Raw genomic sequence first — 25,655 nt, forward strand, 5'->3', positions numbered from 1 at the left:
CAAAGGCAAGGGAGTTGAGACAGAGGGGAAAAAAGGAGAAGAAGAGAATAAGCTAACCATGAAACACACACTGGCAGAGGGGCAGCAGGGCTCAGCAGCAGAGAGGAGAGACAAGGTGCAGAGAAAACTAGGAGGGAGAAACTGCAACAGAGCAGAGAATAATGTAGAAAGAGCAGCAATTAGATGGCTCTTCTCAAAGTCACAAAGTGAAAAGGAATGTGGTAGTGGTCATAGAGTCATAGAGTTATACAGCACAGAAAGAGGCCCTTCGGCCCATCTTGTCTGCGCCGGCCATCAAGCCCTATCTATTCTAATCCCATATTCCAGCATTTGGTCCGTAGCCTTGTATGCTATGGTGTTTCAAGTGCTCATTTAAATGCTTCTTGAATGTTGTGAGGGTTACTGCCTCTACCACCCTTTCAGGCAGTGAGTTCCACATTCAACCACTCTCTGGGTGAATAAGTTTTTCCTCAAATCCCCTCTAAACCTCCTGCCCCTTACCTTGAAACTATGCCCCCTGGTTATTGACCCCTCTACTAAGGTGAAAAGTTTCTTTCTTTCTATCCTATCTATGCCCCTCATAATTTTGTACACCTCAATCAGGTTCCCCCTCAGCCTTCTCTGCTCTAAGGGAAACAACCCCAGCCTGTCCAGTCTCTCTTCATAGCTGAAACGCTCCAGCCCAGGTAACATCCTGGTGAATCTCCTCTGCACCCTCTCCAATGCAATCACATTCTTCCTATAGTGTGGCGACCAGAACTGCACACAGTATTCCAGCTGTGGCCTAACTAGCGTTTTGTACAGCTCCATCATAACCTCCCTGCTCTTATATTCTATGCCTCGGCTAATGAAGGCAAGTATCGTATATGCCTTTTTAACCACTGGTTGGGGACAGTATAGTCAGAAGGATAGATGCTGTTCACTGCAGCCGCGACCGGGAGTTCGGAAGGTTGTGTTGCCTGCCCGGTTTAAAGGATGTCTCCTCGTGGCTGGAGAAGAACTTGGAGTGGGATGGGGAGGATCCAGTTGTTGTCCTCCATTTAGGAACCAACAGCATAGGTAGAACTAGGAATGAGGTTCTGCTGAGAGAGTTTGAGAAGCTAGGGTCGAAATTAAACCGCAGAACCTCACAGGTAATAATCTCTGGATTGTTACCTGAGCCACGCGCAAATTGGCAGAGTGACAACCATATTAGAAGGTCAAATGCGTGGCTCAAAGAGTGGTGTGGGGGGCAGGCTTTCAATTCATGGGGCACTGGCACCAGTACTGGGGAAAGAGCTGTTCCGTGGGGACTGGCTCCTTAATCTGGGCTGGGACCAATGTCCTGGCGAATCAAATAACTAGTGCGGTAGATAGGGCTTTATACCAATGATGAAGGGGGGTGGGAGGATTCAGGAAAGGGTAAATTCAGAAGCAGTAAGAGAAATGTCAAGGCTGTCGAGCAGAGGAGTGATCTGGGCAAAGATGAGCAGAGTGGGTCAGGAAGAGACCTAAAGATTAATCAATGTAATAGGGCATTAGTGACTAAAGTTACGTCAGGGAAAAATAGAAAACAGTTAAAGCTAAAAGTACTATATCTGAATGCACGAAACATTCATAACAAAATAGATGAATTAATAGCGCAGATAGAAATAAATGGGTTTGATTTAATAGTCATTACAGAGACATGGTTGCAGAGTTACCAAGGTTGGGAAATAAATATTTCAGGATTTTCAACTTTTAGAAGAGACAGGCAGAATGGAAATGGAGGAGGGGTAGCACTGGTAATAAAGAAGGAATAAAGACAGTCGAGAGAAAGGATCTTGCCTCGTAAAGACAAGATTTAGAATCACTTTGGGTGGAGCTAAGAAACAACGAGGGGCAGAAAACACTCGTGGGAGTAGTTATAGGCCCCCTAACAGTGGTTGTAGTGTCAGGCAGAGTATAAATCAGGAAATAAGAGATGCATTTAACAAGGGTAATACAGTAATCATGGGGGACTTTAACTTTCTTATAGACTGGGCAAATCAAATTTGCAGAAATAGTGCAGAGGAAAAGTTCATGGAATGCATTCAAGATAGTTTTCTAGATTAGTATGTCAAGGAACCTATGAGGGAATTGGCTATTTTAGATCTAGTACTGTGCAATGAAACAGGGTTAATTAATAACATTCATAATTCGCAACAAATATACATTCCCTTAAGGAATAAAAATCCCACGGGAAAAATGATCCAACTGTGGCTAAGAAGAGAAATTAAAGATAGTATTAGATTAAAGGAATTTAATTCAGCAAAGGAGGACCAAGAATTTGATAAAGGAAGGGAAAATAGAATGAGAGTAAACTAGCGAGAGACCTAAAAACAGAGTGTAAAAGCTTCTATAGCTATGTTAAAAGGAAAAGATTAGCGAAAGTAAACGTGGGTCCCTTACAGGCTGAGACAGGGGAAATTATAATGGGGAATAAGGAAATGGCAGAGAAATTAAACAAATACTTTGTGTCTGTCTTCACAGAAGAAGACCCAGAAATAACTTCCTGGAGAACCAAGGGTCTAGCGAGATTGAGGATCTGAAAGAAATTAGTATTAATAAAAAAAGTACTGGAGAAATTAATGGGACTGAAAGCCGATAAATTCCCTGGACCTGATGGCCTACATCCTAGGGTTTTAGAAGAGGTGACTGTAGAGATAGTGGATGCATTGGTTGTCATCTTCCAAAATTCCAGATTCTAGAACGATTCCTGCGGATTAGAAGGTAGAAAATATAACCCCAATATTTAAGAAAGGAGGAAGAGAGAAAACGGGGAACTACAGACCAGTTAGCCTGACATCAGTAGTAGGGAAGATGCTAGAATCTATTAATAGGGACGTGGTAACAGAGCACTTAGAAAGTAATAGGATTGGGCAGAGTCAACACGGGTTTATGAAAGGGAAATCATATTTGACAAATCTATTAGAATTTTTTGAGGTTGGAACAAGCAGAATAGATAAGGGGGAACCAGTGGATGTGGTGTATTTGGATTTTCAGAAGGCATTCGATAAGGTGCCACACAAGAGGTTATTCTACAAAATTAGGGCTCATGGGATTGGGGGTAATATACTGGCACGGATTGAGGATTGGTCAGAAAACAGAGAGTAGGAATAAACGGGTAATTTTTGGGTTGGTAGGCTGTAACTAGTGGGGTACCGTAAGGACCAGTGCTAGGGCCTCAGCTATTCACAATCTATATCAATGATTTGGATGAGGCGACCAAATGTAATATATCCAAGTTTGCTGATGATACAAAGCTAGGTGGGACTGTAAGTTGTGAGGAGGCTGCAAAGAGGCTTCAAGGGGATAAAGACAGGCTAAGTGAATGGGCAAGAACATGACAAATGGAATATAATGTGGAGAAATGTGAAGTTATCCACTTTGGTAGGAAAAATAGAAAAGCAGAGTATTTTTTTAAATGGTGAGAGATTGGGAAATGTTGCTGTTCAGAGGGACCTGGGTGTCCTTGTACACGAATCACTGAAAGTTAACATGAAGGTACAGCAAGCAATTAGGAAAGCCTTTATTACAAGGGGATTTGAGTATAGGAGTAAAGACATCTTACTGCAATTATATAGGGCCCTGGGAAGACCACACTTGGAGTATTGTGTACAGTTTTTGTCGCCTTACCTAAGGAAGGATACACTTGTCATAAAGTGAGTGGAACAAAGATTCACCAGACTGATTCCTGGGATGGGGAGATTGTCCTATGAGGAGAGATTGATTAGACTAGGCCTATATTCTCTAGAGTTTAGAAGAATGAGAAGTGATCTCATTGAAACATACAAAATTCTTACAGGGTTTGACAGGGTAGATGCAGGGAGATGTTTCCCCTGGCTGAGGAGTCTAGAACCAGGGGTCACAGTCTCAGAATAAGGGGTCAGCCATTTAGGACTGAGGTGAGGAGAAATTTCTTCACTCAGACGGTGGTGAATCTTTGGAATTATCTACCCCAGCGGGCTGTGGAGGCTCAGTCATCTATCTCTATATCTATCGATCTGTATATAAAAAAGGATACATCTGTCTGTCTGTCATTCCGTCTGTCTGTCTGTATTGAATTAACTCGAAAGTTATAGAGCGTACCTACACGTGTGTTACGTCGAAAGAAAGCTGACGATTCCAGAACCGTCCTATGCATATTTACGTTTCGGCCGGACAAAAATTGCGCCCGCGGTATCCAAAAAACGTTCAACATTCCGCTCATTATCCGCTCATTAGCATCGAGAGACGTCGAGGTCGACCAATCTTACGGCGGGTTCCTGGCACGTGCGGCCGGGCCCTCCTACGGTCGAGTGACGGGACGATTGACCAATCCTACGCTTCGGTGACCTGACGGTCCACCAATCGGTGCATGTGTGGGCGGGCCTTATCGTTCTGAACCGAGGTGAGTCGCCGCCATCTTGATTCCAAACTTTTCCTTTCTTTTTCCCGCTTTGTGCGTGTTTCTTTTCAAATCTACACTTCCAGCAAAAAAAAAGTTGCTTTTAAAAGACAAATTGTTTTTTTAAAAAAGTTAATTAATTTGTAAATCTTTTGTCTAACCTCTATAATTTTCCTACCTTTCACCGTTTTTCCAGGCCTCAAAGCCTGGGCGTCTGTTGACCAGCTACGCCCGAGCTAGGCACCTCCTGTCGCGATCTTTGTGAAGGCTGGAGGGGGCGGGCCTGAGCCGAGCGTCGCCACCGCCGCGCGTCGCCACCGCCGCCATCTTAGTAAAGGCGGGCGGGACAGGAGTCAGCGTCCGCGTCATCTTCTGCCCGGAGCGCGACTTGAGTCCGGCCGGGCCTCACGCGGTAGGTTGGGCGGCGGCGTCTCTCTGGTCTTGAAGCTGGCTCGGGCGGGGACATTGGGAGATCGCGGGGGCGGGACATCGGGAGATCGGGGGGGCGGGAGATCGGGGGGCGGCACATCGGGAGATCGCGGGGCGGGACATCGGGAGATCGGGGGGTGGGGCTCGGGGACTCCTCCTCTCCCCCTCCCCCCTCCCCTCTCCCCTCCCCTTCCTCTCCCTTCCCCTCCCCCTCCATCCCCCCTCCTCCCTCTGCCCTCCCCTCCCCTACCTCCCCCCACCCCCCCTCCCTCCCCCACCCCCCTCCCCTCCCTCCCCCACCCCCTTCCCCTCCCTCCCCCTTCCCCTCCCCCCCCCGCCCTCCTTCCCTCCCCCTCCCTCCCCCCTTCCCCTCCCCCTCCCTCCCCCCCCTTCCCCTCCCTTCCCCCACCCTCCCCCCTCCCTTCCCCTCCCTTCCCCCACCCTTCCCCTCCCCCCTCCCTTCCCCTCCCCCCCTCCCTCCCCCCAGTCGCTCTCTCTCTTCCCCCCAGTCGCTCTCTCTCTTCCCCCCAGTCGCTCTCTCTCTTCCCCCCAGTCGCTCTCTCTCTTCTCCCCCTTCCTATCTCTGTAATTTCAGCCTCAAAACCCCCCGAGATATCTGCGCTCCTCTAATTTTGCCCTCTTGAACATCCCTGATTAGAATCGCTCAGCCATTGGTGGCCGTGCCTCCTGTTGCCGAGGCCCTAAGCTGCGGAATTCCCTGCCTGAACCTCTCCGACTCTCTGCCTCTCCTTCTTCATTAGACGCTCCTTAAAACCTACCTCTTTGACCAAGGTTTTGGTCACCTGCCCTAATTTCTTCTTATGTGGCTTGATGACAAATTTTGTTTTATAACGTTTCTATGAAGCGTTTTGGGACGTTTTACTACGTTAAAGGCGCTATATAAATACAAGTTATTTATATAAAAAGAAAATGCAACTAGCATGGTGTTGGAATGCATGTGTGTTAATGCACTGAGTGTTACCAATAAGGTTGACGAGCTGCAGGCGCAAGTTGCCACATGGGGTTAAGATACAGTGGCTATAATGGAGACCTGGCTTAAACATGGGCAGGAATGGGTTCGGTGTGCCGGGCCTCTCAGAGTTAAATGTGCCCAGGATGAATTTAATCAGGGGAGAAAATGTTGGGGGAAGGGTGAAAGAAAGGCCCAAGGATTGGTGTCGGGACTCTAGGAGGTTTGGGAAGGAAAGCACGGTGGTGGTTCATTGCGATGACGAGGGGACAGGAGCTTGGGTTGTTATCTAGGCTGTGCACGAGGACTGCGGAGAAGGGAGCTGCTTTGCCTGCTGAGAAAAGCCGAGAGTTGGTTTCAAGGTGATCGTCAGTGGGCGAGAGGAGGTGGAAAGGTGTGAGTGGAGCTGAACAGGCGCAGGACACAGCTGGAGAACGGAAGGAGAAAAGAGCGCAGGAAGAGGCAGAAGAGTTGTGAGTGGAGAACAGAATGGAGATGGTGGGAAAGACACTTGAGTACGGTGGAAAAGGATAAAGACAGCGGAGGGGAGCGCGGGTGGAGGGTAGAGTCGGGCGCTGGAGCCAAAGATTCTAGTGTCGGCGGGGCGGAGCCGGGAGCAGGTTGCGGGGTGAGTGTAAGTACTCGAAAGAAAGACGAGGGTGTGACATCTCGGGGAGCAGGAGGGGACAAGACAGGGAGAGGGTGCAAGAGGCAGGAGGTGTAAAGGGACAGCAGGACTGGAGCGGGGAGAGAAAATTAGCAGAAGTGAACAAGAAAGGCTTCCAATAGATAGACGAGCAAAAAAGAATGAGTTACTTTAAGTAAAGTGAAAGCCAGGCAGCAAATGCCGACAGCCACACTAGTCTGAAAACGCCCACTCTCCAGGTGGGAGGAGCTAGGAGTGAGCCAGGTGTGACTGGTTGCCTAATTGCAGCTGGGTGTTCGAGGGAGTTTTGTAAAAAGTTGGTGGAGGGTTTTGGGCTGTTGTTTTCAGGTTTTAGGGCCTTTTTGGCCCACAAAGAACAGCCAGATGGTGGGAAGGGGAACAAAGAGGCCCAAAGATTTGGGCCGGGACCTCAGAAGGTTCGGTAAAGAAAATATGGTGGTGGTGCAATGTGAAGACAGGAAGATTCGAGCCTGGGATATAATCCAGGCGGTTCATGTGGACTGTGGTGAGGGAAGCTGTTTTGCATGCCGACCGAAACCAAATGTGGGATTTGAGGTGACGGTGAGTGGACGTGAGGAGGTCGAAAAACTGCTGCTCAGTCTGAAAGTTGGGGAGAAATTTTTGGAGGTGACCCTGCTGTACTCAGAGGAGGTGGTGGTTTCATTTTTGAACTTGCCTGTGTACATCGAGGACGAAGTGCTGAGCAAGAAGCTGGAGTCGTGGGACGTTAAAATCTGTTCCGAAATAAAGAGGAGGTACTATCCGGGAACAAGGGTGGCAGACGGAACCCGGTATGTCAAGGTGCGATTCCCAGAGGGGGTAAGGTCTTTGCCTTACAGTATGAAGTTCGAGACTCTGGAGGGAGTACAATACTTTCGGGTGCTTCACGACAATCAAGTAAAAGTGTGTTACTATTGTTTGGGACATGACCATCTCGTGAGACATTGCCCTGATTTATATTGTTACAATTGCGGGGAGTCGGGACATATCGCGCGGAGCTGCAAGGCAGTAAGCTGTGGGGTGTGTCGTAAAGGCCCCGCCCACTGTGAGTGTGTGGCAGAAGGGGGCGAAATGGGTGATGAGATGGGAGAAGGAGCAGGAGAGGAGTGTGGAATGGCCGGAGGTGCGGTGCAGTCGGAGGACACAGCCGGTAAAATGGAGGAAAAAGGAGCACAGGAAGAGGCAGAGGTTGGCGGAGCGGAGATGGAGATGGAGTTGGCGGAAAACACGGCGAGTGCTATGGAGGGGAACAAAGACAGCAGCGGGCAGCGAGGGTCGAGTGCAGACTCGAGCCTTTGTGTAGTTCGGCTCCCCCTGGGGAGTCTGGGGTCGGCGGGGGGAGAGGAGGCGGGAGTGGGGTGTGTGGTGGATGTGGGTGCTCCGGGGAAAGGCGCGGAGTTGGATATTTTGGTGTGTGGGAGGGGGCAGGGTGGGGAGAGGGTGCAGCAGGCGGGAGCCTTAAAGGGACAGCAGAATGGGATCGGCGAGATAGAGACACCTGAAGGGAACAATCTAGGTGCGCCATTTTCCCATGGAGTGAGGGAACAAGGTGCAAGGGTCAGAGGTGGAGACGTGGTCGAAGGGGGCGGCACAGTGGGAGAAACTGCGATAGCAGGAAGACTCTCACTGGGAGACGAAGTATCTGACGGGGAGCAGGATTATGTATCTGACGGGGAGCAGGCACAGGGGGTTGCAGAAGAGCTTGAGTGTGAGGAATTAGAGGGGGACACAGACATGGAAGTCGGGGATGGGGTGGCATCTTGTGGAAAGGGAAAGGTTAGTGAGGGGCAGAAGGAGGGAGAAAGGGCAGCCCCTGGGCCCAAAGTTAAGGCAAAAAAGAGGCTGAAACAGCAGGGAGGGGTTAAACAGGAGGGGAAAAAGAGCCGGAGGCTGCAGGAAAAAGCAACAGCTGGGCGAAAAGTTGAGAAGGAGCATGAGAGGAGGGAAGAGCCAGAGATTAAATGATGGGGAGATTATTGGGCATACTTCCCTTCTTTGGAGCCATGATTACATTGGTCTCGATCAATGTGAACGGACTGAGGGGTGAGAAGAAATTGCAGCAGTTGTTGCAGGGTTTTAAAGGTACGGACTTGTTGTGTCTGCAAGAAACCTTTTGGGATGAGGATATTCTGGAAAGAGTTCAGAAGGTTTGGAAGGGAGAGGTGTTTGCAAGTTGTGCGAACAACAACCGTAGAGGGGTGGCTGTTTTGGTGAGTCCGTCCATAGAAGAGAATGTTGCCTTGGTGGACAAGGACACTGAGGGGAGATTTTTACGGCTAAGGGTAAAATTGGAAGGTTTTAATTGTGATCTTTTTAATATCTATGCTCCGAACGACCGTTGGAAGCGTCGCGAGTTTTTTCGGGGGTTATTCACTAAAGTGGCAGAGGTGGAAAATCCTTGTATTGTGGGGGATTTTAATGTTTTTTTATCTTGGATGGACATTTCAGCCCAGATTACTTTTAAAGAGGATAACTCCAGAGGGATGATTACAAAAATGATGGCAAATTTAAATTTGAGAGACTTATGGAGGGACCGGAACCCCATAAAAAGGGAGTTCTCCAGAGCAGGTTGGGTGGGTGATGTTTTAAAACAGAGCCGAATAGATTTTGTGCTAATGCGGGAAGGGTTAAGTTCGGAGGTGATGGAGATTTTTTATAAAAAAAGTATTTTTTAGTGATCACTCGGCTTTGGTTCTTAGAATTAGGAACAGCAGAGTTAAGATCGGTTCAGGGGTGTGGATTTTAAACAATCAATACCTGAAGGAAAGTGCTTATAAAGAAGGGATTTTAAGTATAATAAAGAATGCTCGGGAACTTTTGTTCTTGAAAGAAAGAAGAGTTTGGTGGGACAATTTTAAATACGAGGTTAAAAAAATTTCGGTGCGTTATGGGAAAAAGAGGGCGGCAGCTAACCGGCATCGAGAAGAGAATATAAACAAAAGGTTTATGGATGTCTGTAAAGCAGTTGACAGAGGGAATAAGGGAGCTGAGACTAAGTTACGGGTGCTTAAGGAAGAGTGGGAATTACTGCAAGCGGAAAAATGCAAGGGGGCCATTCTCCGTGCAAAAGCTAGAGATGCATTGGAGGGCGAAAGATGCACTAGATATTTTCTAGAGCAAGAAAAGCTGCGACAGAGAGTATCGTTAATTGAGGAGTTGAGGGTTGGGGAGAGGATCATTCATGAAAGTGGGGAGATTTTGGAGGCAGCTAGCAGCTTTTATCAAGAGCTATATACAAAGGAAGACATTTCCAATTTGGAGATGGAGAGGGTTATTGCTTTTATTGAAAAGGGTTTAAAGGAGGATGAGAGAAGCATGTGTGATAAAGAAGTAGGATTAGCGGAAATAAAAGTAGCAATAAGTGGAATGAAGGGGGGGGGGGGAAAGCCCAGGGTCCGATGGACTAAGTGCAGAATTTTATAAGGAATTTTTCGAGATTTTAAGTCCATTGCTCTTCGGAGTTTTTAAGGAAATTGAAATTGAGGGAAGCCTGGCCCCATCTATGAGGAGAGGTATCATAAGCTTAGCTTATAAAAATAAAGGGGATAGACGGGATCTGAAGAATTGGAGGCCCATCACACTATTAAATGTGGATTATAAGATCTTGGCGAGGGTTATGACAAACCATTTGAAGGAGGTGTTACCGGAGATAGTTTGGCCCTCTCAGTCCTATGGAGTCATAGGCCGGGACATCGCAGATTCTGTGGTCTCAATCCGAGATGCAATAGAACTCATGGAAGAGAGTGGGAGGGAGGCTTATGTATTAAAGATAGATCAAGAGAAAGCCTTTGATAGGGTCTCTCATGAGTTTTTATTGAAGGTTTTGGAAGCATTTGGTTTCAAGGAAAATTTCATTCAGTGGATAAGGATTTTTTATTCAAACATATTTAGCTGTGTTAAATGTAATGGTTTTTTATCCAAGTATTTTCCAATACAGAGATCAGTGAGACAGGGTTGTCCCCTGTCCCCACTGCTGTACACATTGGTAGCAGAACCATTAGGTTATATGATGCGAAAGAAACAAGGAGTAGTTGGGATTGTGGTACCCAGTTCCGGGCTGGTTTTGGTGATACACCAATATGCAGATGACACAACCTTAACATTGAGAAATGGGGAGTCAGTGAGGAAAGCTATGGAGGTAGTGGAGGAATATTGTAGAGCTTCAGGTGCCAGAGTGAATTATAGTAAGTCCCAATGCCTGGTTGCAGGGAGGGGAAGGGGAGAATGGTTGGGGGAATGTCCCTTTAAGGTGGTGGAGGTTGTGGAAGTGCTGGGGGTGCATATGGGGTGCAAGAAAGACAGGGAAGAAGTGGAGCGATTAAATTGGGAACCGAAGGTTATGGAAATTAAAAAGATTTTGGGAAGATGGGAAAGAAGGTGGTTGAAAGTGCAAGGAAGAGCGACAGTGGTGTCTGCTCTCCTGCTGTCTAAACGATGGTACTTATTGACGGTGGAGGATATTCCTGAGTGGGCAGAAAAGTCCATCTGAGAGGCTTGTGTGAGGTTTTTATGGGAAGGGAAACCAGCCTTGGTGGCCTACAATACCATCATTGGACGGAGAAATCAGGGAGGACTCAACTTCCCAGATACTGATTTGAAGAAAAAATCCTTTAGAATCAAATGGGTGAAGAGATTTCTTCAGAAGTCAAATTCAAGTTTTTGGAAGAGTTGTTTTGAGCATTTTTTAAAACAAAGTGGGATAGGAGGGCAGGGGATATTGTATGTGGAATACAATAATATGTTTTTGAAATAGATTAAGCTTCTCCCTAGGTTTTATAAGGGGGTTGTAGAGACTTGGGCTCAATTTTTAAAAAGTGTGCAGTTTATGCCCAAGGGGGCTGAGGAATTTTTAGAGCAGCCCTTATTTTTGAACAGGTGGGTCAACATCGAAGGAGAGGTTTTATTTAGTCAAGCTTTTATAAAAGCTGGGATTATATCGGTGAAAGATGTATTATACGAGGTGATTCCAGGTTGGTTGCCGGAAGCGATAGTGAGGGACATGGTGTGGGAGGAGGATCAGGAGGTAGAAGGAAAAGCAATAGGAATCATGTATGAGAAGATTGTGAGGGCAATGCCACAGGATTGGGTGGAAGAAATAAATGCGGAAATCTCCAAAGGAAGTAAAATGCGTCCTGCTTTTCCAAGCTTTGTACTGGAGAAAGGGGGAGAGTTAGTCCAATTTGACAACTGTAATACTCGAGATTTCTATGAGGTATTTAGAGAATGGAGATTCAAGACACCTGCTGGTCAGGAGTTTTGGCAGAGTATATACCCACTGCTGGACTTCAACAGGATTTGGAAGGGAGTGTGGGCGAATTTTAAATGCCCAGAATGGATTGAGCTGGATTTCAAATTGGCTCATAACCAGATTTTTACCATGACGGTCTTGTGCAAGATTGGACAAGTGGAGGGGGCAACTTGCCCAATGTGTGGGACACAGGATGAGACTCTGTCCCATTTACTGGTGTTACGTCCGCAGTTAACTGACTTTAAGTACTATGTTCGACAGTTGTGTGAAGCTTTTTTGCTGGGTGGGGACCGAACGGCGAGAATGGGAATCCCGTGGGACTCAATTTTGAGATGGGGATTGCAGGAGAGTCTGCCAGAGTCTAGCGGAGCGGCAATTAATTTAATGTTCAGTTTGGCTAGATTCGTGATTGTGCAAAGAAGGAATGGTCTGTTTTTTAAGGGGCGGAGAATCAATCTAAAAGAGTATTTTAAATATAAGCTAAAAGACCATTATAAGGCTCTGTGGATGTTTTATTCAGAAAGGAATTTAAGGACAGTATTTTACAACCAATTTTTAAAGTACAATCGATTAATATATGTTGCAGGTGACAAATTAAACTTCAGGTTTTGATGTTAAAATGTGGTGGCGGAATGGCGGTGCAGGGTGGTGGAATTGATTTGTATCATACGATGTAATGATCACGATGTTGTAAATGTTCTTAATGTTCAGTAAAGTATATTAAAAAAAAACAAAACACCTGATCTTGTCTGATCTAAGCAGAGTCAGGCCTGGTTAGTACTTGGATGGGAGACCGCCTGGGATTATCTGGTGCAGTAGGCTTTTGCGACCACCAGAGGCTGCTCACAGCTCTGCACACTCACACTGCCGTTAATCAATCAACAACCTTTTTGCTGCTCACTCCTGCACAGTCTCTCTCTTTCCTTTGACCAATCCTTTGCTGCACATTCTCCTGCTGCTACACAAATGCAAGGGGGTCAACACAGAGGGGAAAAAAGCAGAAGTAAATTAGACAGTAAAGAAACAGATACAAAGCAGCAAGTCTTTGAGTAAAGAGAACCAAAGCTGTATCTCCCCAACTGATGCACTACTCTGAAAGTACCCCATCCAGTCTGATCTCTGGAACTCAGCAGAGTCAGGCCCGGTTAGTACTTGGAGAGTCCGCCTGGGAACACCAGGTGCAGTCGGCTTTTCTTGTCAGCGGAGCTGCTCGCTGTTCTGCAGGTTGTCGCTGCCTTCATCCGGCAGTCTTTTTGCTGATTGCTCGTTCGCTTTCTAGCGCTCTCGCTCTCTCTTGCTCACTTTCCTTGGCTCATTTCCTTACAGCCCGTTCTCCCGCCGGGCCGGCCCATCGGCTGTTTTTATCCATCCGTGGAAAGGCCCACATCGTCTTCTGGTCTGAAGTGGGCAAAGGTGACGAGGATTGGGTGCTGGGCTTCAACCTTTCAAAGGCTGCTGGGCCTGGGGTTCCCAACCCTCCCGGAAAGACCGGGAGTTTCCCGGAATCAGGGGATTCCCCCCCCGCCCCTCGCTTGGTGAGGTCACCGGCTGCTGTTAGAGAAGCCCCCGGCTCGGTGACATCCGACCATCACCGCAGGGAGCCGCGAGCGTGTGGAGTGCAGTCGGCAGGCCCAGGTCGGTTTATGCCGGCCGGTTTTGACGTGTGAGGTCTCAGTACAGATCAGCTCTGACTGAGGCTCCCAGTTCAGAGCTGTCACCTTCACACGGAACCGAGACCAAGGAGATCGGGGGAGAGATCGGACCTGTTAAAAGTGCATGGACTGGGGGGCCTGACAGCACCTGGTGCAGTGCTGGAGATTCTGGCTACAGTTTCAGGGTGTACATCAGCGGGTTATAGGATTACTAACAACTGCTGGAAATCTGAAATAAATACAGAAAATGTTGGAAATACTCAGCAGGTCAGGCAGCATCTGTGGAGAGAGAAACAGAGTTAATGTTTCAGGTCAATGACCCTTCGTCAGAACTGGAAAAAGTTAGAGATATGACAGGTATTAAGCAAGTGTGGGGCGTGGAAATGAGGGGAGAGGAGGAAAGAACAAAAGTGAAGGTCCGTGATAGGGTGGAAGGCAGGAGAGATTAAATGACGAAAGGTATGATTGTTACATAAGATATACGGCACAGAAACAGGCCATTCAGCCCAACCAGTCCATGACAGCGTTTATGCTCCACTCGAGCCTCCTCCCGTCTTTCCTCATCTAACTCGATCAGCATAACCCTCTATTCCCTTCTCCCTCATGTGCTACTCTATCCTCCCATTAAATGCATCTGTACTATTCGCCTCAACCACTCCCTGTGGTAGCAAGTTCCACATTCTCACCACTCTCTGGGTAAACAAGTTTCTTCTGAATTCAGTGGATCTTCCTCTGCCATTTGATTGTACAAGGCAAAAGGAGATGGTAATGGGACAAGTAAAGAAACAAAAGATGGGTCTAGAGGAGGTGTAAATGGGAATAGCAGAATCATCAACAGCTGCCGTCCGAAAAAATGGGTCAGAGGTTGTGATCTGAAATTGCTGAACTCAATGTTGAGTCCAGAAGGCTGTAACATGCCTTATCGAAAGATGAGATGCTGATTCTCAAGCTTACGTTGAGCTTCGTTGGAACATGGAAAGAGGCCGAGGACAGAGAGGTCAGAGTGGGAGTGGAGCAGAGAATTAAAGTGACAGGCGACCAGAAGCTCGGGGTCACGCTTGCGGACTGAACGGAAGTGTTCTGCAAAGCGGTCACCCAATCTGCGTTTGGTCTCCCCAATGTAGAGGAGACTGCATTGTGAGCAGTGAATACAATATATTAAATTGCAAGAAGTACAAGTAAGTCGCTGTTTCACCTGGAAGGAGTGTTTGGGGCCCTGGACGGTGGGAAGGGAGGAGGTAAAAGGGCAGGTGTTGCATCTCCTGCGCTTGCACAGGAAGGTGCTGTGGGAAGGGGAGGGGGTGTTGGGGGTAATTGAGGAGTGGACCAGGGTGTCGCGGAGGGAGCGGTCCCTTCGGAATGCTCAAAGGGGCGGGGAAGATGTGTTTAGTGGTGGGATCACGCTGGAGGTAGTGGAAATGGCGGAGGATGATCCGTTGAATGTGGAGGCCGGTGGGGTGAAAGGTGAGGACAAGGGGAACCCTACCGTGGTTCTGGTAGGGAGGGGAAGGGGTGAGAGCAGAAGTGCGGGAAATGGGATGGACACGGTCGTGGGCCATGTCAACCACGGTAGAGTTGAATCCTCGGTTGAGGAAAAAGGAAGACACATCGGAAGCAATAGTATGGAAGGTGGCATCGTCAGAACAGATGCAATGGAGAAACTGGGAGAATGGAATAGAGTCCTTACAGGAAGCAGGGTGGGAGGAAGTAAGCAAGGCAGAAGTTTTAAGAGTACAAATTACAGCTGACATGTGCCCTCTGCTGCTCACAGCTTTACCAAAGGTTGGAGTAGATTTTCATTTCCCCATCTGGACACCAAGGCCCCGATATTTATAGCAATTTTGCTGTTCGACCTCCTCATTAATGTCCTTTGGAGGATGAGTAGGGCTACTCCCCGACGTTGACAGCCACTGTCCTACATGGACCGTGTGGGAGAGTACTGTGGTGAAAAGAAAGAAAGATTTGCATTTTTATAACGCTTTTTATAACCTCAGGACATCCCAAAGTGCTTTACAGCCAGTGAGGTCCTTTTGAAATGTGGTCACTGTTGTAATGTAGGAAACACGGCAGCCAATCTGCACACAGCAAGCTCCCACAGACAGCAATGTGATAATGATCAGATAATCTGTTTGAGTGCAGTTGGTTGAGGGATAAATATTGACCCAGGACACCAGAGAGAAGTCCCTTGCTCTTCTTCGAAATACTGCCATGGGACCTTTTACATCCACCTTGGAGGGCCTCGGTTTAACGTCTCATCCGAAAGACGGCACCGCCGACCGTGCAGCACTCCCTCACCACTGCACTGGAGTGTCAGCCTGGATTGTGTGCTCAAGTCCCTGGAGTGGAACTTGAACCCACAATCTTCTGACTCAGAGGCGAGAGTGCTGCCCACTGAGCCACAGCTGACGGGTAGATCCATCTGCTGGCCGGCATCTTTGTGTGAAGGAATCACAGGTTCAGCCAGGGTTGGCCTCCTCCATTGGGGTTGAGATTCGGTACAGCGTCACATCCTTAGACAAACCCTGCCGATTTACAAACTTCCATCTGCGTATACTTGCCGTCCAAGTACTGCAATTCCACGCAAAGATTCCTGGAGACAGGAAACATGCTGGTTCCTGAGTGATATCTGATGTCTTGCTGGGTAATGGGACGGCAGACTGCTTGCTAATATCACCATTATTTTTCATTTCATTTAAAAGCTTAAAAAGCCAGCATTTTATTTGAACAATGAAAGTAATCAAAGCATTAGTCAAGCAGAGCGACAGAAAGAGAGCTTTCCATTTATATAGAAGCTTTCCCGACCTCAGGATGCCCCAAAGTGCTTTACAGCCAGTGAAGCACTTTTGAAGTGTAGTCCCTGCTGTAAATTCGGGGCAGTAAAAGGGTTTTGATAAAGTAGAACAGGAGAAACTGTTTCCACTGGCAGAGGGGCCTGTAACCAGAGGGCACAGATTTCAGACAATCGACAAAAGAACCAGACAGGAGATGAGGAATTGTTCTTTGCAGCGAGTTGTTATGATCTGGAATGCGCTGCCTGTCAGGGCGGTGGAAGCAGATTCAGTCGTGACTTTCAAAAGGGAATTGGATAAATACTTGAACCGGTAACATTTTCAGCTCTACAGGGCAAGAGCAAGGGAGTGGGACTCATTGAGAGTCAGTGTCTGTGGAACTGTACCCCAGTGAGAGTCAGTGTCTGTGGAACTGTACCCCAGTGAGAGTCAGTGTCTGTGGAACTGCACCCCAGTGAGAGTCAGTGTCTGGAACTGTACCTCATTGAGAGTCAGTGTCTGTGGAACTGTACCCCAGTGAGAGTCAGTGTCTTTGGAACTGTACCCCAGTGGGAGTCAGTGTCTGTGTAACTGTACCCCAGTGAGAGTCAGTGTCTGTGGAACTGTACCCCAGTGAGAGTCAGTGTCTGTGGAACTGTACCCCAGTGGGAGTCAGTGTCTGTGGAACTGTACCCCATTGAGAGTCAGTGTCTGTGGAACTGTACCCCAGTGAGAGTCAGTGTCTGTGGAACTGTACCCCAGTGAGAGTCAGTGTCTGTGGAACTGTACCCCAGTGAGAGTCAGTGTCTGTGGAATTGTACCCCAGTGGGAGTCAGTGTCTGTGGAATTGTACCCCAGTGAGAGTCAGTGTCTGTGGAACTGTACCCCAGTGGGAGTCAGTGTCTGTGGAACTGTACCCCAGTGCGAGTCAGTGTCTGTGGAACTGTACCCCAGTGGGAGTCAGTGTCTGTGGAACTGTACCCCAGTGGGAGTCAGTGTCTGTGGAACTGTACCCCATTGAGAGTCAGTGTCTGTGGAACTGTACCCCAGTGAGAGTCAGTGTCTGTGGAACTGTACCCCATTGAGAGTCAGTGTCTGTGGAACTGTACCCCAGTGAGAGTCAGTGTCTGTGGAACTGTACCCCAGTGGGAGTCAGTGTCTGTGGAACTGTACCCCAGTGGGAGTTAGTGCCTGTGTAACTGTACCCCAGTGAGAGTCAGTGCCTGTGGAACTGTACCCCAGTGGGAGTCAGTGTCTGTGGAACTGTACCCCAGTGGGAGTCAGTGTCTGTGGAACTGTACCCCATTGAGAGTCAGTGTCTGTGGAACTGTACCCCAGTGAGAGTCAGTGTCTGTGGAACTGTACCCCAGTGGGAGTCAGTGTCTGTGGAACTGTACCCCAGTGGGAGTTAGTGCCTGTGTAACTGTACCCCAGTGAGAGTCAGTGCCTGTGAAACTGTACCCCATTGAGAGTCAATGTCTGTGGAACTGTACCCCAGTGAGAGTCAGTGTCTGTGGAACTGTACCCCAGTGGGAGTCAGTGTCTGTGGAACTGTACCCCAGTGGGAGTCAGTGCCTGTGGAACTGTACCCCATTGAGAGTCAGTGTCTGTGGAACTGTACCCCAGTGAGAGTCAGTGTCTGTGGAACTGTACCCCAGTGGGAGTCAGTGTCTGTGGAACTGTACCCCAGTGGGAGTCAGTGTCTGTGGAACTGTACCCCAGTGAGAGTTAGTGTTTGTGGAACTGTACCCCAGTGGGAGTCAGTGTCTGTGTAACTGTACCCCATTGAGAGTCAGTGTCTGTGGAACTGTACCCCAGTGGGAGTCAGTGTCTGTGGAACTGTACCCCAGTGAGAGTCAGTGCCTGTGGAACTGTACCCCAGTGAGAATCAGTGCCTGTGGAACTGTACCCCACTGGGAGTCAGTGTCTGTGGAACTGTACCCCAGTGGGAGTCAGTGTCTGTGGAACTGTACCCCAGTGGGAGTCAGTGTCCGTGGAACTGTACCCCAGTGAGAGTCAGTGTCTGTGTAACTGTACCCCATTGAGAGTCAGTGTCTGTGGAACTGTACCCCAGTGGGAGTCAGTGCCGTGGAGCTGTACCCCAGTGAGAGTCAGTGCCTCTGGAACTGTACCCCAGTGGGAGTCAGTGTCTGTGGAACTGTACCCCAGTGAGAGTCAGTGCCTGTGTAACTGTACCCCATTGAGAGTCAGTGCCTGTGGAACTGTACCCTAGTGGGAGTCAGTGTCTGTGGAACTGTACCCCAGTGGGAGTCAGTGTCTGTGGAACTGTATCCCAGTGGAAGTCAGTGTCTGTGGAACTGTACCCCAGTGGGAGTCAGTGTCTGTGGAACTGTACCCCAGTGGGAGTCCGTGTCTGTGGAACTGTACACCAGTGGGAGTCAGTGTCTGTAGAACTGTACCCCAGTGGGAGTCAGTGCCTGTGGAACTGTATCCCAGTGGGAGTCAGTGTCTGTGGAACTGTACCCCAGTGAGAGTCAGTGCCTGTGGAACTGTACCCCAGTGAGAGTCAGTGCCTGTGGAACTGTACCCCAGTGGGAGTCAGTGCCTGTGGAACTGTACCCCAGTGGGAGTCAGTGCCTGTGGAACTGTACCCCAGTGGGAGTCAGTGCCTGTGGAACTGTACCCCAGTGGGAGTCAGTGCCTGTGGAACTGTACCCCAGTGGGAGTCAGTGTCTGTGGAACTGTACCCCAGTGAGAGTCAGTGCCTGTGGAACTGTACCCCAGTGGGAGTCAGTCCCTGAGGAACTGTACCCCAGTGGGAGTCAGTCCCTGAGGAACTGTACCCCAGTGGGAGCCAGTCCCTGAGAAACTGTACCCCAGTAGGAGCCAGTGTCTGTGAAACTGTACCCCAGTGAGAGTCAGTGCCTGTGGAACTGTACCCCAGTGGGAGTCAGTGTCTGTGGAACTGTACCCCAGTGGGAGTCAGTGCCTGTGGAACTGTACCCCAGTGGGAGTGAGTGCCGTGGAGCTGTACCCCAGTGAGAGTCAGTGTCTGTCGAACTGCACCTCAGTGAGAGTCAGTGTCTGTGGAACTGTACCCCAGTGAGCGTCAGTGTCTGTGGAACTGTACCCCAGTGAGAGTCAGTGTCTGTGGAACTGTACCCCAATGAGTCAGTGTCTGTGGAATTGTACCCCAGTGAGACTCAGTGTCTGTGGAACTGTACCCCAGTGTGAGTCAGTGTCTGTGGAACTGTACCCCGGTGAGAGTCAGTGCCTGTGGAACTGTACCCCAGTGAGCGTCAGTGCCTGTGGAACTGTACCGCAGTGAGAGTCAGTGTCTGTGGAACTGTAACCCAGTGGGAGTCAGTGTCTGTTGAAATGTACCCCAGTGAGAGTCAGTGTCTGTGGAACTGTACCCCAGTGAGAATCAGTGTCTGTGGAACTGTACTCCAGTGAGAGTCAGTGTCTGTGGAACTGTACCCCAGTGAGTCAGTGTCTGTGGAAATGTACACCAGTGAGAGTCAGTGTCTGTGGAACTGTACCGCAGTGAGAGTCAGTGCCTGTGGAACTGTACCCCAGTGAGAGTCAGTGTCTGTGGAACTGTACCCCAGTGAGAGTCAGTGTCTGTGGAACTTTACCCCAGTGAGAGTCAGTGTCTGTGGAACTGTACCCCATTGAGAGTCAGTGTCTGTGGAACTGTACCTCAGTGAGAGTCAGCATCTTCTCTATTGCCTTAGCCCATCTGCTGCGGAAACCCTCATCACTGCTCTATAAATCACAAATTGTTAGACCCCAGGTGGTGAAAATTGGCAGTAATACCTCCTCCACACTGATCCTGAACACGGGAGCTCCCCAGGGTTGTGTGCTCAGCCCCCTTCTGTACTCCCTGTTTACTCACGATTGCGTGGCTACGCACAACTCCAACTCCATCATCAAGTTTGCTGATGACACTACCGTTGTGGGCCTGATCACAGATGGCGATGAGACAGGCTACAGGGAGGAGGTAAGAGCCCTAGCAGAATGGTGCAAGTACAACAACCTCTACCTCAACATCAGCAAAACAAAGGAGATGATCGTGGACTACAGGAAGTGGCAGGGGGAGGGACACACCCCAATCTACTTCGAAGGGGATGAGGTGGAGAGGGTCAGCAGCTTCAGATTCCTGGGTGTATTCATTACGGAGGACTTAACGTGGTCCCATCACATCGATGTCGTAACCAAGAAGGCATGCCAATGCCTGTTCTTCCTCAGGAAACTGAAGACATTTGGAATGGCCCCCCAGATTCTCACCAAATTCTACCGGTGCACCATCGAGAGTATCCTGTCCAGCTGCATCACTACCTGGTATGGCAACTGCACCGCCACAGACCGCAAGGCTCTACAGATGGTAGTGAAAGCTGCACAACATACTATAGGAATTAAACTACCTGCTGTGCAGGATATCTACCCCGAGAGGTGCCGGGGGAAGGCCCTGAGAATCATCAAAGACGCGAGCCACCCCAGCCATAACCTCTTTGCCCTGCTCCCGTCTGGTAAGAGATACCGAAGCATACGGTCTCGTACCAGCAGGTTTCGAAACAGCTTCTACCCCCAGGCCATAACACTCCTGACCGAATAATTTATTATTATTTATTACTGTTGTCTTATTTATTATTACTGTATTTCTATTAGTATTTCTATCATTGCTATGCCATATTTATTCCAATGTTGGGAGGACTCATAAAAATCAACATTTCATTGTGCAATACATATGTCTGCTGCATATATGACAAATAAAATTGAATTTTGAGCAAGAGCCAGAGGTTTGTAAGCAACAGCCAATTGGCAACCTTCCCTCAACAGCAGCAACTGACCTCTAATTGACCTCAGGACCTCTCATTTCCAGCAATGAGACTTTGTGGCCTGAAGGGGTCGACCTGCTTAAACACAACTGCACCTTATCAGCAGAATAATACTTTGGGCCTCACTCGATACCACCCTCCCATCCATGTGAAACTCTATCCACTAACATCATGAGCAATGGCACTGGACTTCTGGCAAAAATATTTAAATTAAATCGCTCATCGAACAACTGGACCCCGAAATCCCGTAACTCTCTGGCGGGAGACCAGCGGGAAACCCCCCTCCCTCGCCCACCTGGTTGTGTCAGGCCTCCGCCGTCTCAGGGGAGTTTCCAGCTTATTCTGTGGATCCTCCAGCCGATCCTTACCAGGCAAATATCATCAGGGGGCGGAGCCTGGACCCACACCACTGCCGTATCTGTGGAGGCCGGGACACCCAGTGAGGCGAGAGACACCCGGTGAGGCGAGAGACACCCGGTGAGGCGAGAGACACCCGGTGAGGCGAGAGACACCCGGTGAGGCGAGAGACACCCGGTGAGGCCAGAGACACCCGGTGAGGCCGGGACACCCGGTGAGGCGAGAGACACCCGGTGAGGCGAGAGACACCCGGTGAGGCCAGGGACTCCGGCCTCCAGATGGGTGAAGGTGGACCCCCTAGATGGTGGTGGGGTGTGCAGAGAAGGACGTGGTCAGGGGTGGGAGGCCTGGGCTACAACCCCCATAATGGCGGGTGTCGGAGCTTCCGTCCACATGGGGCAGTCTATCTCACACCCGCCTGCCCCGTGCAAATGAGGTGCCCGCTCACTGACTTAGGCAACTTTAGTGCTGGTTGGCGTTGGAGGGCACCGGTGGACCTGGTGTCGGCGTAACAGGCAGGATTGCGACCCGCAGAGTTCTGTGATGGCTGGGCCAGTGGATGGTCAAGGAGATGTGGGAATGTCTTTACAGTGTTGCTTGGCAATAACGCTCATTAAATCCTTCTGATCTTGGCTTTCAGCTGGAGTTTCATATTGTCGTCTTTGGGCACCGCAGCTGTCTCCTTCACCACTGGCGCCCTAGGATTTTGGGCTCCCCTGTACCTGCTCCGTGCGCAGGCCACACACGGGTCTTCACTGAATAGTAACAGCACCTCTCAGGACAGGTAAGGCTGGTCACCACTTCTCATTAAGTTAACCATAACTAAGAGGGTCTGGTAATGTAGTGGTTATCTTACTGGACTCGTAATCCAGAGGCCTGGACTAAAAACCCAACTGGTTCACGAATGTCCTTTAGGGAAGGAGCCTGTCGTCCTTATCTGGCGTGGCCTACGTGTGACTCCAGTCCCACACCAATGTGGTTGACTCTTAACTGCTCCCTGAAGTGGTCTAGCAAGCCGCTCAGATGCATCCAAACGTAGTGGTTCAAGACGACCGCCCAGCAGGGCAATTGAAGATGAGCAATAAATGTTGCCCTTGCCAGCAATGCCCATTCCAAGTGGGAAGGTCAATCACCCGCCATTTGGTCACTTAATTTCCTGACCCCACTGCCTCGAGTACTACCGACCCCTGGGACCACCAGGATTGGGGTGGCAGTACTTGGCGGATGAGTGGCAGTCACACCGATGGTGGCCCTGTTGAAGGGAGAGGCTCTGGGGGTGGCCCTCTTGCCCTCTCCCTCTTCTTTTTTTCCCACATTTATTGCCTCTAGTTACCCTGAGTTTTGATACATCTGAGAGATTTGCTAGGCCAGAGGGCAGTTAATAGTCAACCACATTGTTGTGGGACTAGAGTTACATGTAGGTAAGGATGGCAGGTTTCCTTCCCTAAAGGACGTCAGTGAACCAGTTGGGTTTTTACGATAATCCGACAGCTTCATGGTCACCTTTACTGAGACCAGCTTTTTATTCCCAGATTTAAAAAAAACTAAATTCAAATTCTCAACCTGGCATGGTGGGATTTGGACTTCCATTCTCTGGATTATTTGTCCAGGCATCTCGTGATGTAACCACTGCACCCGTGTACCCCATTTCTTCAACACCTCGAACCTTCACAAAGATCCCTTAAGCTCACACCGAGCCTTTATTTACAAAAGGAATTGGAGGTTCATCTGCTGTCTTTGTCGTTGGCCCCTTCTCCTCATGGCTCTGCGATAAGTCCAGACAATGGCCCAGAAATTGCTGGAGTGGGGCATCTCGCAATGAGTTTAATTCGTTGTAACAGCGCAAGTCCAGCAATTTCTTGAAACTCACAGGGAGGTTGTCACGGCGTAGCTCTTCCTCACCACAAATTGCTGTTTTTATTACACACTAATAATAGGAGGGGGTACCTTTAACTCGCGTTATTTTGCCAGCAAAGTCTGGGCCAATATTTTTTGACGTGCAGGGGAGGAAGACGGAGGCAGGTAAAGAGTCATTCTTTAAAATGGTGCAGATACAGCGCACGTAACGGACAGCCGGAATCTGATGCTGTCTATCGCCGTACACCCTGAGCATTAACAGGCAGGTTGGATCTGATGATGTTTCATTGGCCTTTGTCGCTGATGCTTCCTTGTGTTCCTTGCTCACCGCAGTCACTGTACTTTCCACACTCACTCCTGTTTTGCACAGCTTAATATTCGGAGCCATAACCTGCGTGACAGGAGTCATCGGAATAGGGATCGGGGCAGTGATTTCGAAACACTTGAAGAAGAAGAATCCTCAAGCAGACCCTCTTATTTGTGCAGTCGGCATGTTGAGCTGCAGCCCCTGCCTCTTCTTTGCTATCGTGCTGGCCAAACACAGCGCTGCAATGGCGTATGTAAGTACTGATGTTACCCTACAGTACTCTGACTTTGTACTGATGTACGAGGTGCTCAGGGAGATGTAAGTGAGGATCACATTGAAACGTAGCTACGGGGATTGTAAAGTAATGCTCTCAGCACCTTGCATCTCTATAGCACCTTTAACATGGACACACATCCCAGGGTGCTGCTCAGATATACTTTCGCTGTTTGGTTAAGAACAAGTTAATTAGGATGTGAAGAAAATATTTATAAGAACATAAGAAATAGGAGCAGGAGTAGGCCATACGGCCCCTCGGGCCTGCTCCGCCATTCAATAGGATCATGGCTGATCTGAATCTAGACTCACGTCCACTTTCCTGCCCTCTCCCCGTAACCCCTAATTCCCTTATCTGCTAGGAAACTGTCTATCTCCATTTTAAATTTATTTAATGTTGCAGCTTCCACAGCTCTCTGGGGTAGCAAATTCCATAGATTTACTACCCTCTGAGTGAAGAAGTTTCTCCTCATCTCAGTTTTGAAAGGGCAGCCCCTTATTCTAAGATTATGCCCCCTAGTTCTAGTCTCACCCATCAGTGGAAACATCTTCACCGCATCCACCCGATCAAGCCCCCTCACAATCTTATATGTTTCAATAAGATCGCCTCTCATTCTTCTGAATTCCAATGAGTAGAGGCCCAACCTACTCAACCTTTCCTCATACGTCAACCCCCTCGTCTCTGGAATCAACCGAGTGAACCTTCTCTGAACTGCCTCGAGAGCAAGTATATCTTTTCTTAAATATGGAAACCAAAACTGCACGCAGTATTCCAGGTGTGGCCTCACCAATACCCTGTATAACTGCAGCAAGACTTCCCTGTTTTTATACTCCATCCCCCTTGCAATAAAAGCCAAGATTCCATTGGCCTTCCTGATCACCTGCTGCACCTGCATACTAACTTTTTGTGTTTCATGCACCAGGACCCCCAGATCCCTTTGTACTGTAGCACTTTGCAGTTTCTCTCCATTTAGATAATAACTTGCTCTTTGATTTTTTCTGCCAAAGTGCATAACCTCACACTTTCCAACATTATATTGCATCTGCCAAATCTCTGCCCACTCACTTAGCCTGTCTATGTCCTTTTGCAGGTTTTTTATGTCCTCCTCACTCACTGCTTTCCCCCCCATCTTTGTATCATCGGCAAACTTGGATATGTTGCACTCGGTCCCTTCCTCCAAATCATTAATATATAAATTGTAAAGAGTTGGGGTCCCAGCACTGACCCCTGCGGAACACCACTAGTTACTGATTGCCAGCCTGAGAACGAACCATTTATCCCAACTCTTTGTTTTCTGTTAGATAGCCAATAAGAACATAAGAAATAGGAGCAGGAGTAGGCCAATTGGCCCCTCGAGCCTGCTCCGCCATTCAATAAGATCATGGCTGATCTGATCCTAACCGCCAATCCACTATGACAGGACTATCTCCTGAATCTAACAGAATTAGACACACGAAACAGGAGCAGGATCAGGCTACACGGCCCCTGGGCCCGCTCCGCTACCCACAGGGCCATGACCTATCCGAACCTAGACTCATGTCCAAATTCCTGCCCGCTCCCCGTAACCCTTAATTCCCTTTTCTTCTAGGAAACTGTCTATTTCTGTTTTAAATTTATGTAATGATGTAGCTTCGACAGCTTTTTGGGGCAGCATATTCCATGGACCTACCACCCTCTGAGTGAAGTAGTTCCTCCTCCTCTCAGTTTTGAAAGAGCAGCCCCTTATTCTAAGACTATGCCCCCTAGCCCTAGTTTCACCCATCATCTGGAACATCCTCCCTGCATCCACCCGATCCAACCCCTTCATAATCTTATATGTTTCAATAAGATCGCCTCTCATTCTTCTGAACTCCAATGAGTAGAGTCCCAATCTACTCAGCCTCTCCTCATATGTCCATCCCCGGGATTAATCGAGTGAACCTTCTTTGTACTGACTC

At 48.9% G+C, this 25,655-nt stretch overlaps 1 protein-coding gene across 1 annotated transcript in view; it reads left to right on the top strand.

Moving 5' to 3' along the window:
* The window catches only part of LOC147102040 (protein spinster homolog 1-like), a 187,295-nt gene that overhangs the window by 81,629 nt on the left and 80,011 nt on the right, over nt 1-25,655 (top strand). Inside the window, exons 7-8 of the mRNA XM_085964196.1 lie at nt 21,921-22,064; nt 23,508-23,697. Of these exons, the coding sequence (XP_085820322.1) occupies nt 21,921-22,064; nt 23,508-23,697 (334 nt within the window). The remainder of the gene's footprint in view (nt 1-21,920; nt 22,065-23,507; nt 23,698-25,655) is intronic.

The sequence above is a fragment of the Somniosus microcephalus genome, chromosome 22, assembly GCF_052327205.1.
Source record: "Somniosus microcephalus isolate GS21.2 chromosome 22, FLI_Smic_1.0, whole genome shotgun sequence".
NCBI classification, from domain to species: domain Eukaryota; kingdom Metazoa; phylum Chordata; class Chondrichthyes; order Squaliformes; family Somniosidae; genus Somniosus; species Somniosus microcephalus.